Genomic DNA, 13,500 nt, shown 5'->3' on the forward strand with positions numbered 1-13,500 from the left:
TCTTCTGTGTAATGCATTATTTTTTAAAAAAATATTCACAGTGCCTTACTCTGAAAAAAAAAAATCTACCCTAAAGAGTTGTTCCTCATTTCAGCTGACAAAGACACTTTTGGGGGTAGGTTTCAAGATTAACATCTCTTTGAATGACAAGCTAACATCCCTGAATGATAGTGAGTCACCTCTCAAAAGACCCTGCTCTTCATTTCTCATTTTTATACTTATAAAACTGATACATTCTTAGTTCTTATCGTTTGCCAGCATTCTTACTGGGTTTTTACCCCTAAGAGACAGACATAAGCTTCATTCGTGCATGGATCCAGGGTAGTTTAGAATATTTTTTCCACAACATATGATAACTCATCTAATCCACTAAGGTAGTCAATAGTATTATCATACAGGGCTATTTAGCAACATTTCATTAAGAAAACTCACAGTGTGATGTTTATATGAAAACAAATGTATTTTGGTTTTTTGTATTTTTTCATATCATATAGCATACATTAATAATAACTATGGACATAAACTATTCAGCATGACCAGACCCAGATTGAAATAACATCAGTAAATCACTAACATAATTGCAAAAACAGTAAATGCATAGTAAGAAATGGAAATGACAAAAGGCCCAATATTTGCTGAAGTCACTGTCATCTGCAATTTGCAACAGACAGCTCTATTGTAAATAACATAGTTACTAGTGGGGTCACTTGTCCTGACCTTAAGAACCCCTTAGAAATGACAATTTGAATCAAAACTGTGGTTTTCTAAAGCAGCCATTTTTGTAATCACTGATTCCTAGAAAAGGAATAATAAATTGCTCACTCCTCAAAATATATTTCTCATTCTAATAGAACATAACCAGAAAAAGCCTCAGATATTCATGAAACATGTTGGGTTTTCGGCATCACATTATCCTGTGGTGCTCTGCAATCAATTACTGTTATACCACCATCATTAATAATTTTCTTAATGAAAATGATTCTGTTGATCTCCGTTGTATTTTAATTATCAGAGTTAAGCATAATTACACTGCAGCTCTGAGCTGGCATGTGGACTCCTTTAGGGCGCAATTTTGTTTTAACACACTGATAATGTAATTTTACATTGTGTCAGTTTGTTTGGTTATTATCCAGTTGTACAATTCCACTGTATTCCTGATAACAGATAATAACCTTAGTACCTCCTATATCCTGAAGTCATTTAAAAAGCAATATTGGAATTCTGAGACTAGCTAACTTAATCGCCTTATGATTTTATAATTCCCAATGCTAAATATTTGGTTCGGGCACTCACCCTCTTTTAAGAATACTGTAAAACTAGACAACAGTTATACATTTTTGATGAATTACTGTATAGTTAAACAAATGCTTAAAATGTGAGCACAATTTTTCCTTTTAAATTAGTTTATTACTTTTATAATATTAAACCCTCTAGGTAAAGTTAAATATTAACTTGTAGGGTATTTTGAAAATTGGCTGTCATATTAGATAAGGCTGTTGTTTGAAAACTCTAGTAACATGCAACAGATCTTCTATTTTTAGGTAGAACATGGTCCACACATTTGCAAGAGTTCCCATAATGAAAGATTTTTGTTTTGAAAACGTAACATAGTGTGCAAAAAGTTACTAGATTGTATCAGAATTTCTATCATTACTTCAACAGTGCATAATATAGGGCCTGGAACTCACAAGACAATCAAGAAAGGGTTCAATTAATTAATTGCAAGGTTAGATGTACGCAAACCAGAAAATTCGGAACTTTGAAGATGGTCATAGAATGGTTTTGAGATTGATGTGCAGTCTTCTACATGATTTTAAACTGCTGTGATCTTAGAAGCAACAGAAAAATTAGCATGAAGTATTGCTGTCACTGCTGTTTTCATTTTTGAACACTTTCTCTTTAAAACCAAAATAAAAAATAAAAAAATTGCAGATAAACATATGCAAATTTGCAAAGAAGGGCAATAACCTGCAACCTTGGCCTAGTAAATGGTATCTTCAAAACTCTGCTGATTGTATAACTGGGATTTACAGTGATGCTTAAGATTAAATTCCAACTTCATCACATATGAGCTGTATACATTTGAACTTACTTAACCCATCTAAACCTAAGTTTATTTATTTGTAAAATGAGAACAGTGCTGCTTGCAACATAAATGTGTTGTAATGGTAAATAAGAAGATGTATGTAAAGTGATGAAAACAGTGTCTAGAATAGAACAAAGCTCAATAAATAGTAACTGTTATTAATATCAGTATCATCACTGCTATCCTTAGCAGTATCATCACTGCTAGCATTTTATATAATACTTTCGTTAAAAATAAAAATATCAAGTGCTCAAGGAAAAAAATCTAAAGATGTACTCAGGCATAGACTTCAGGCATCCGATTCTGTGACACACATACGGGTTCAAAGTGACTGAATGGGACCTATGGAATTCTTTGCTATAAACTCTATATCATATGATTGATGTTTTCTTGTACACATGCTTAATACCAACATGGAGGTATGGTTTCATTTTCTTTAAATTTGTACCAACTTATGAACACAAAGGCAATTTAGGCTGAGTATAAGATAATCACTAATGTAATATTTATCATTACATGTGCAATCATGTTTATGGGTACTTCTTCATGAAATCCTGCAAGGTAGCCATTGCTATTCCATTTCACAGCAGAGAGAAACAAGATTTAGATAGGGTAAATGATTTGTCTAACAATACATATGAAATACAGATTTTCACAATACTGTACATTCACATATAAAGAAATACTTTGTGGTTAAGAGGAGAGTGAGGGTTAGCTGATACTTGTTCACTCTCTTGAAGAACAATGTTTATTTTCTTAATCTGGAGAACTGGAGAATCTAGATACTTTGAAACAACAATATACGAAACTATACAAAAATTATCTCTGATTTGAAGTGAATTGGGTGAACAAACACAAATGGAAGATGCTAAAGGTTTAATTTTGAATACTTAAAATCATAAAACTCTAAGTAACCTATTTACTTTTCATACAAAAACGCCCACGCAAGAAAGAAGAGCTGGAAGATGGAGACAGTCTGGGAATAAAGTTTGAGCAATGAAACTTAACAGTTCCTGAAATCCAGAATATCCCTGGACCCTTGGTTATATGAGCAGATGATCCACTTTCAAAGGAGAGAACGCACACACACACGCAGAGACACAATTTATTTTTGCACAAGCCAATTTTAGTGGTATTTCTATCACTTGAAAAGACACCCAACTAATAAATAATATACACATTATGAAAATGCTTTACACCTATAGAGGTTCAAGTTAATAACTGTTAAATCTAAATTGTCATAGTTTTGCATAGTTTGCAAACACTAGATAGAAAAGACCATAATGGTATTTAAGAAAGAAAGGAAGTGGAGCACCAATGCTCAACAGACAGTGGATTTTAAGAGTAAGTGGGCAGGCCTTTGCTAATCCTACCTACTATTCAGCAGAGCTCCTTTTAACTTAAGCATGGTCCTTTTTAGTATTTTTCCAATGAGATAAGAAAATTAGAATTATCTGGAGTCTGTTGATAATAATGGCAAAAAACAGACGACCCAACAAGTCTGGTCCTTCATTGTCTGGATGACCTAATTACTTTCTGGAATGACAAGGGGTAGGTGAAACAAGCAAAATGTATATCAGATTAGAATGTTAATGCCCAATATTATACTTTTTTTATTTTGATAAAACAAGATGATGGCAGACTGTCAAATAGCACTAAGTGATAGAATATAATGTTATAATAATTACTTAATGGACAACTTAGCAATTAAAGCTTTATAGTTATACTTAATTTTGCTACCAGTCCACATTTTAATAATACTTTAAGAAGCAAGTATGTCTCTTATATGGTCACAGTTACATATTAAATGGCCTATCTTCACATCATATGAAAATATTATCAAAAATCTCAGTGAAGGTATTTTTGCAAAAGTTACACATCCACAATTGATTAACGTATTTATTCTATTTGTAAACAGATACTGATATGCACTCAGATAGCCACGTCCTATAATGATTTTGGCATAGAATTTATAAGTAGTTTATGTTCTTAACTAGAAAACAAATAAGAAATACAATTGTGGCATCAGGAACTTAAATTTCATCCTCAGTGAGAGGTTTTTAGGCATCAGGAATAACATGTTATTCAGGTACATGGATGTTAGCCCATCAATCGAACACTCTTTTGTGGCAGCATTTCCTTGATTTCATTTAGAGAACTATTTTTCCTCAGTGGCTCATGTAGGGTTAATTCTACTTTTGGTCCTCGGGATGACTGGTCTGCCAGGGAGAGTGACAGTAATTAATTGGTTCAGGGATTGGTAAGTAATATGCTCTAATCAAAACCCAGAAAAGTTCTCTTTTCACTTAAGTTGCTATGCTGGTAGATTAAGTCTGGAGCTGGCCACCACCTGAAGAGAGCCTATCTGGGAATGGCGCCCACGCAAGAAAGAAGAGCTGGAAGATGGAGACAGTCTGGGAACAAAGTTTGTGCAATGAAACTTAACAGTTCCTGAAATCCAGAATATCCCTGAACCCTTGGTTATATGAGCAGATGATCCACTTTCAAAGGAGAGAACACAACACACACACACACACACACACACACACACACACACACGCACGCACGCACAGACACAATTTATTTTTGCACAAGCCAATTTCAGTGGTATTTCTATCACTTGAAAACAAAAGACACCCAACTAATAAATAACATACACATTATGAAAACGCTTCACACCTGTAGAGGTTCAAGTTAATAATTGTTAAATCTAAATTGTCAAACCTTTCTACCTACAGAACCCTTAGCCTTTGAGAAGGCTTATTACACATGCAGCCTACGGAGATAGAATTCTGGGTCTGTAAGGTCCTAGAAGGAGTAGGAGTGCTTCTTGGGGTCATATTTTCCATGACCCAAATGATCCCTAGTAAAAATCTCATAATATTAAGGATTCACAGAACTTCGGAACATGCTCTGGGTGAACTGTTCTCTCCCTTGAAACACAATCTGAATGCTAGAAATCAGTTTCAGGTCTCTAAAGCCCAGGTAAAACATCAGAGGAGAGTCTGCAGCAGAGTATTCCAAAGTTTGTTATCCAGAACCCTAGTTCCAACAGCCTTTCATTGGAAAGAGAAATAAAAATATATGGTCAAATGATTATACATACATATATATATATATATATTTTTTTTTTTTTTTTTTAAACTCAGACTTCTCAGATCATGAATGTTGGCACGCATTGTGAGTTTTTAAGAGATAATATTATGAGCGGTATTTGGTCATGGGGCCTTTTCTTTAATCTTAGGGTTCTGTGGAATGCTTTTTGGGAAATGCCACACTTTACATGTACTCTTTGTGATTTCTAAGCATAAAGGCCTGAGTGGTTTGAGGATTTACTTACTATTTAACTATGGCAAGGGGGAAAGGCAGAGTCGTGTAGCACAAAGAGCACAGACTTTGGAGTTGTCAAGACCTGCATTTGAATTTGATTCCATTGTTAGCTGTCTATGACCTTGGACGATCGTGCCACCTTACTAAGTCACATATGAAAAATGAGAAGAATGCTACCTAGGTCATTGAGCTATTTTATACAACTCAGACCCTAAGGACAAATGTGTGTTTGATCCCCACTCAATCAATTATTAGCCATGTGACCATGGTGAAATACTTACCCTACTTAATTGAGTCTCTTATTTACCTTTTGTAGAATGGGGTAGTATGTTAATTATCTTGTAGGATGTATTAAATAAAGATTAAGTGAAAATCATATACAGTATTTATTGGGTATTTATCGCAGTCCTGGTATTGGAACTGCAAAATCTACTTTTCTTATAAGGTAAACAACGTTAAATTAACTTTTGTAGGTTAAAATACTATTGAAGAGCAGCAGTTCATACGGTTCATCAACATATTATGTGAAGTTGCTATTAAAGTGTCTGTCCACCATTTTTAGTGCTTTTTATTTTTCCGCATAGGCAGCATACCAGACCATGAAGGGAAGGGTGAATAAGACACAGTCCTTGTCCTCAATAAATATAGAGTAGATTGGAAAGGCAGGCAATAATAGCTAACTTTTTAACTTACTCCTTTCTTGAACACATAGATTGAAGATCCTAAAACGAGGTGATGGAGAACAATGAGACAAGTGCATACAATTTAGCATGGAAGCATCAAGAAGAAGATTCATGAGGAGTCTAACAAATGGTGGCTCTTATCCTCCATGTACAAGGCTAACAAATAGTTGGACTCAATGCCTGCTTTATGAGTTAATTAATGAATCAATTAATGACCTCCTATAAATTATCCCAAATTGTTTATTGCAAAAAGGTTTAAAGTATAGCCAACCATAGCACAAACATGCAAACATGTTCAAGTTAAATTACCCTACTGGATACGGGATAACAATTTTGTTACACGGGTTGAGCATCCCTAATCTAAAAATCTGACACCTAAATGCTCTGAAGTCTGAAACTATTTGAGCGCCAACATGACCCAACAAGTGGAAAATTCCATACCTGCCCTTATGTGATGGGTTGAAGTCAAAACACAGTCAAAACTTTACATGCACAAATTAGAAATGTTGCATACAATTACCATGAGGCTAAGGTGTATGAGGTATATATAAAATATAAATGAACTTGTATTTAAATTTGGGTCCCATTCTCAAAATATTTCATTATGTATATGGAAATACTCCAATTTGAAAAAATCCAAACTCTGAAACACTTCTTGTCCCAAACATTTCAGAAAATGGAGAGTCAACCCATATAACAATTATGTCTCCTAAAAAAATAGCAGATTTAAAAAATGCAATGGATTTAGATCAGGACAGGGGAACATCTATTGCCACGATTCCTTCATACTGTATTGTTATAATGAAGGTAAGATATTGTACCACAGAAATGTGTTCCCCCAGCAATTGGTCCTACATTCCAAGGCACTTTTTTTTTTTTTTTTTTTTTTTGTACTCTGAATGTGGTCATTGGGGAACTGATTCACAATACTATTTTTTTTCACTATGATAGATCATATTGACATATCCAGGGGAAAATCTCTCTTCCCTTTTAGTTAAAAGCTCCAACCAGCATACCACAGGTATTTCAGGTTAGAAAATTAGTGGGTATGAGACCAGAAATTATAGAAGGAAAAGGAGTATAATCAGATCCTGGTGTGCAGATTGTTTTTTTAGCTTGCAAATTCCCTCTTTCCGGTGTTTCAACTTTCAAAGGCTTATGGTAGTTTAGAGGCAATCCTCTTATAAGTGTTCAAATTGTAATGATTATAGGAACAAGTTGTAATTGTTTCTAGCAAGTTTTTAAGAGTCTTTGATGTTATGATTAGTGTTTTATATGTTAATATATTGATAGGGGTGCTTATTTGCTTGTTCCCTTGCATGCTTTTATGGTTTCTAGGTTCAATGTGCAAATAAATCTTTGATCTCAGTAGGTCTATTTGGTTAAAAAAGAAAGCCGAAAGAAATTAAACATGAGAAGCACAAGGTTTTGCAGCATTTACAAAGTGAGATTGGGGATTTCACCGAAAGAGTGAAAAGCTAGGGCCCGTGCATGATTTGAATGTGGAGAAAAGTAACCCCAAACCCACACCACACATGAAGAGGGCTCTGTGCTATGAAGAGTTGGTCCCATGGTGCCATCATTGAGCTGCGGCTCCTTTGTAGCCAGGGCGTAGCTACATGACACAGTCTAGGTTGATGTCACACTGAGCAAATCAAAGGCAATGCCCTGCTAGCCATCGGCTTCCTTTTTCGTGTTTGCCTCCTGCCCTTCAGAAATCACCATGGGGAAGAATTCTGTCTTTGCAAAGGTTTCATTTCCAGCTATCCTCTCATCATGTGTGATTTCAGGAAACTGGCTGGAATGTAGTGCCTCCTGGAGCACGCCCCTTGACAAGAATTGCTAAATTTCAAAAGGATTTTACTTTATGATAGATAATACCTATGAGAGGAATTTAGGATTTCATCAAATCTATCGATAAAACTAACAGCAAGGGAAGGATACTTAGTCAAGCCGCTCAAATACAGGGTTAGGTCAATGTGTACAGCACTGAGTAATTAATGGTACTTTTTGTTTTATGTTATACAGAAAAAAACTCAGCATGCCTTACTGAAAACACAGGTTAGAGAAACCCGTAAGGGAAAAAGGAAGAGAGATCATCAAATTATACTTAGTACTTCCATTCCAGTTCCTCTGGTGCTGTTTTGCAATGCTCAGGTTTCAATACTGCCAAAGAGAGAGGGAAATGATCTCGCGTTTACCTTTGCTGTACACAATGCAGTTGTTTTTGTTGTCTTCCACTCCTTGCCAAGTCACATCCAGCAGCCACTTGGGACCTGCAGTCAGTACCATTGGGACCTGAGCCTTTGTCTTCTGTAGAAAGAACGATAACAAACAGATGCCATTTGCTTTCGTTGATTAAAAACTTGAGAATAATAACTGTACTAATCATTTTATTTTTACAAACAACTAAACCTCCCAAACCATAATCCAAGTCCTTATTCCCCTGTCTCATAATATCTTTTTAAGATGACAGAAGCTGTAAAGCTTTTACTGCTTTCACTAATCTGAATGGTAGAATTATTATCAAGGATTTTTTTTTTTTCTAAATGATACTGGATCAGATCTCCCAGATTAGACAGATCTCTTGTGGCTCTGAATTATAAAGAGAATGCAGATGACTTTCATTGCAAAGAGCAAAGTGTTTAGAAGTGAACTTTAGACACATTGTACTTTACTATCAACAGGATCTCACTATTTCCTGAAACAGACAGGAAAGAATTTAAAGAATCAGGATCCATTTCAAAGCTCTATCCTGAGCAACATTTATATTAGAGTAGGAACTTATTCTGAATGAATAATGAAATCTACCCAACCCCTCTGCTAAGAGTGGATATGTAGTCTGACTGTAACTGAAATAATAATAATGCTAATGATTCACCAGACATTGTCTCCAGAAAAACTGTAAGAGATGAATCGTGAATAAATTCAAAAGCAGAGCAACCAAAGCATGACATTCCCGTGCTCTGGGAACCACAGAAGCAGGGAGACAAGTGCTGCAGCTCTAACAAAGTATTTTCAGTGTACATTTTAAATATAAGGCTCAAAACGTTTATCATTTTTGGCTGTTTGCCACCCAAATTACTTATCTTTAAAACTCTGCTTATAAATTTACATGGCAGGAAATAAACTGGGGAGGAAATAAGTAAGCCTTAGCACAACTGTGCTTCCCGATGAGTCAGAGTGAACAGGCATTCAGACTTTTATCATTCACCAGTCCATGTTCTGTATATCAAACATCATGAAGCCACAACACAGAGTACAATACAAGGGTCTCAAGGTAATTTTTGAACTGAATTTTCACCTAGATATGATCCTGCCAAAGAGATCTCAGCCCATTCTGGGACTTTCCTACATGTTATGTGCTATCACAAATTTCCCAAATTGGTATTAACAAGTATTCACTTGAAAAGTTCCATGTAATCTGGCGATTTCAAATCTCTCAGGACTCTGGAAAACCCATTTCACCCGCCTCATGACAACCATGATAACAACACTGTCATCTGCAAAGCCATATGAAAAACTGTGCATAACATGAATGCTGGCCCATTTCTTAAAGTATCCAAAAAGGCAAAATCTACTATTTAATGGAAAAATCATCCATGATTGCATACATTTAAAAAGAAATCTGAAAAAAACACTTCACAAGAAATGATAAATGCCTGAGGAGATGGACGCCTCAATTACCTGATTTGATTATTACACATTATATTCCTGTATCAAAACACCACATGTACCCTATAAATATATACAATGATGATGTACCCATGATAATTAAAAGTAAAAAAATTAAAAAACTTCAAATATTAAAACAGAAGTAGCCATCAGTCAGATCAAGTATAATAAATTCTTTCATGTTGATCTTTAATATCCATATTTTGATTCATCTTGGAGTCTTAATTTTTCAACTACACATCTTATCTTTTCTTAGTTGGCAAGTATAACATGAAAAACAGTCAGCTGAACAAGCCTTGTGAAAAAGAAATTATTTTATATTATATATATATATAAACCATCTAAGCAAAATAGATATCAAGTTATTCTGTTATCAGTCTGATCAACAATTATTGTTTATTCTCATTTTCAAAATAAAATTGGAGGAGAAACAAGCTTGAATCTGAAGTGATAGTGATCCAAATCTAATTAAATATTAGTTCTTCATGATACATATTTTGCTCCTTTTACGACCAGAGTAAACCACAGATCAGGACTTTCGAGTGTCCAAGTGGGAGCAGAAGAGTCAAGGGAGGGAGTCTCCCTTTTCTATAAACCTGGGGGGGGGGTCCCTGGTGGTCTTATTTGTAACCTCCACTCTCTTTTGATGTTAAATAACAGATTTCAAAACAGGCACCTAGTCTTATTTCTACTGGATTCTCTTATTTAGTGAAAAATAATTCTCCTAAATTATTCGATCTATTTTATAGTACTTAAAGCCATATGAATTTCTACATAGTAAATAACCTCTCATGCTTTTTCATAGATACTATAAAAATAAATATTGATCGCTTATATTCTTTAGGGAATCTTTTAGTTTAAAGTAAATCAATGAATTTGCCAATATCATAATATTTAATTCATTTCACAAATAAACAGATCCAGTCCTGGACTTGGTGCTAGGGATATGAGCAACTCTTTTTTGTTGAAGGACACAGGTAAATAAAAAACAACAACAACAACAACAACAACAACAAAAAACATTTAATGTACTGTGTGAAAAGTACCATGGTAGGAAGTGCTAAGACATGTGTAAATTGTTTTGGGGTCAATAAGAGCAAGGTAGAAACTTCTGTCCTGCCGAGTTAGGGGAGATTACCATAAAGGAGGCAACATTTAGGCAGGATTTTAAAGGATAAACAGGAAGAATTTTCAGTTGCTAGAAACAGTGTGGGCAAAGGCTGAGCAGTTATATAAAAGAGTGGAAATACAAGAAATAGTAGTTCTGGGACTTGGGTTTAATTTTTTATATAGTCTTTTGAACTTTTCTTGGTATGTAGAAAGCACAGAAAAGTATTAGCTATCATCATCATAATCATCATTAATATTATCATTACTGATAAATGGAAAGGACATAATAGCAGATGTGTCTGGCAAGGTAGATTAGAAATAGATCTTGAAGGGCCTTTACATATTTGCACAAAACCTTTTGTGTAGAATTCTATAAGAAGGAAGCCAATAAAGAGTTTTTTAAAGGAGACAGAATACAGGTACTACTATTTGTGGTATTTATGTAAGCATTTTGTTAGACACTTCCCTTTCTTACCTACTCTTCATATTTTTTCAGATAAGAAAATTGCTACTGAAAGATTAAATTATTTCTCTTAGGTCAAATAGTTGGTAGAGGCAGAGCCAATATTATATTTAGCTTTGATTCGGAACACTACACTATTGTGAACACTAACACCCCCGTAGGGTGACTAACCATCCTGGTTTTCATAGGACCAAAGGGTTTCACAGGAGGCTGTACTTCCAGTGCTAAAGTCAGAAAGTCCTGGGCAAACAGGGATGTGTTATTCACCCTTACCCGACCACTACTACTATTAAAACAATATTAATGGTTTACATCAATTGAGTACTTGTGAAATGTTGGCTCTTAAGGTAAGTACACTTCATCTGAATGATCTTTTTTGATTTTTAGAACTTTAAGAGTTAGTACTATTAGCATTTTTTCCATTTTTACACATAAGCAAATTAAGGCTTAGAGGAGTTGATTTTGTGATTCAAGTAAAAGTAGTTGATTAATACCTTTCCTTAATGGTAAGTTAGGCATTACATTTTTTAAAACTTTGGCAAACATTATTATGCCTGGGCACAGGTAGAATCAGATATATTAAGAAATTGAATTGAAGGGCAAACAATTTCTTTTACGCCAAATCAATAAAGCAGAAGCAAAAGTGGAGCAAAGACCTGCTGAAAGCTATACCCAAGCGGTAAAGTAAATAATAAGTAGATAAAAAATCTCAAGGGACCAGTTATTACAGTTTTGAGAAGGTAAGTCAATTTCTTTCTGAAGAAGTCAACTTTTGTAGAGATTGACTGCCTTCAAAGAAGATTACGAGGTGTGAGAAGGAAGGAGTTAGCCAGGATTATATGAAATCTACACTCCAGAAAAATCCATGAATAGAAAATAACAATAATATCCACTTTGATCATTAGCTTCACTTTCCCATGTTTCTCTCTAACACAAGAATTCATAAAATTCCAGAATGTTAAGAGCGGGAAGCAACTTTAAAGCTCATTGCATTTAATTCCCTGATTTCACAAACAAGGAAAGTAAGGCCAAGATTTCTATCTAGCATCCCACAAAGGGTACAACTTGCACAGCATGTTGGGAAAAGAGAACAGATGATAAAAAGTGTGGTAAGCAGGACCGTGGTCTTCTAAACACGCCAGGTCCTAACCCTAATCCTCTGGAACCTGTGAATATATTACCTTACTTGGCAAAAGGGATTTCAGAGATGTGATTAAGTTTAGGACCATGAGATGGTGAGATTATCCTAGATTATCCAGATGGACCCAGGCTAATCACATAAGTCCTTAGAGTACAAGTGAAAGGCAACAGAGTAAATCAAAGAAATTCCACATGAAAAAGATCCCACCTGCCCTTGCTATCTTTAAAGATGGGATAATGAGACCAGAAATTAAGGAATGTGGTAGTATATAGAAGCTAAGAATGATCCTTAGTTTACAGGAAGCCAGAAAACAAAGACTTCAGTTCTACAATCTCAAGGTACTAAATTTGACCAACAACCAGAACAAGCATGGAATGTATTCTCTCCCAGAACATCCAGAAAGGAACACATCCAGCTGACACCTGGCTTTTAGTCTTTTGAGACCCATACCAAATTTCTGACCTACAGAACTCTATGAAAATAAGTTTGTGCTGTTTTAAGCCACCAAGTTTGTGGTAATTTGTTTTGGCAGCAAATAGAAAACTAATACAAAAGGTATTCAGATTTATTGACTTAGAGTTAAAACAAAAATGACTAAAATTCCTTATCACATGTGCCCCAAAGTATGAATCATCTTTCCCTTAGCTAGAAAAACACCAATTCTAAATTGTCATTCCACAATCATTAATCATTTATTTGTAAGTCATTAGATTTATTTAGTGTTTTCATTTTAAAGTAAAAGAAAACACACAGTGGTGACTATAATAATTCCTGCTTATGTAATTGATTATTTAGAACATTTCCTGAATCACCATTGATTTTTGTCAAGGTATAACAAAAGGAAATGATTGTTTCTGGAGTAAAATTATCTAGGTTTGAATCCTGCTACATGCTGTTTGAAACATCTGTGACCAGAAAATTACTTAAACTTTCTGAGTCTCAGAACATATTAATACATCTGAGCACTGGTGATAACAATTTTTATTTCAGAGGCTGTTGTGTAAAGCAACTA

General features: G+C 34.8%; 1 protein-coding gene across 1 annotated transcript in view; it reads right to left on the reverse strand.

Moving 5' to 3' along the window:
- ZFPM2 (zinc finger protein, FOG family member 2) overlaps nucleotides 1-13,500 on the reverse strand; it is a 450,965-nt gene that overhangs the window by 145,169 nt on the left and 292,296 nt on the right. Inside the window, exon 5 of the mRNA XM_012784254.3 lies at nucleotides 8,301-8,412. Within this exon, the coding sequence (XP_012639708.1) occupies nucleotides 8,301-8,412 (112 nt within the window). The remainder of the gene's footprint in view (nucleotides 1-8,300; nucleotides 8,413-13,500) is intronic.

The sequence above is a fragment of the Microcebus murinus genome, chromosome 7 (genome assembly GCF_040939455.1).
Source record: "Microcebus murinus isolate Inina chromosome 7, M.murinus_Inina_mat1.0, whole genome shotgun sequence".
NCBI classification, from domain to species: domain Eukaryota; kingdom Metazoa; phylum Chordata; class Mammalia; order Primates; family Cheirogaleidae; genus Microcebus; species Microcebus murinus.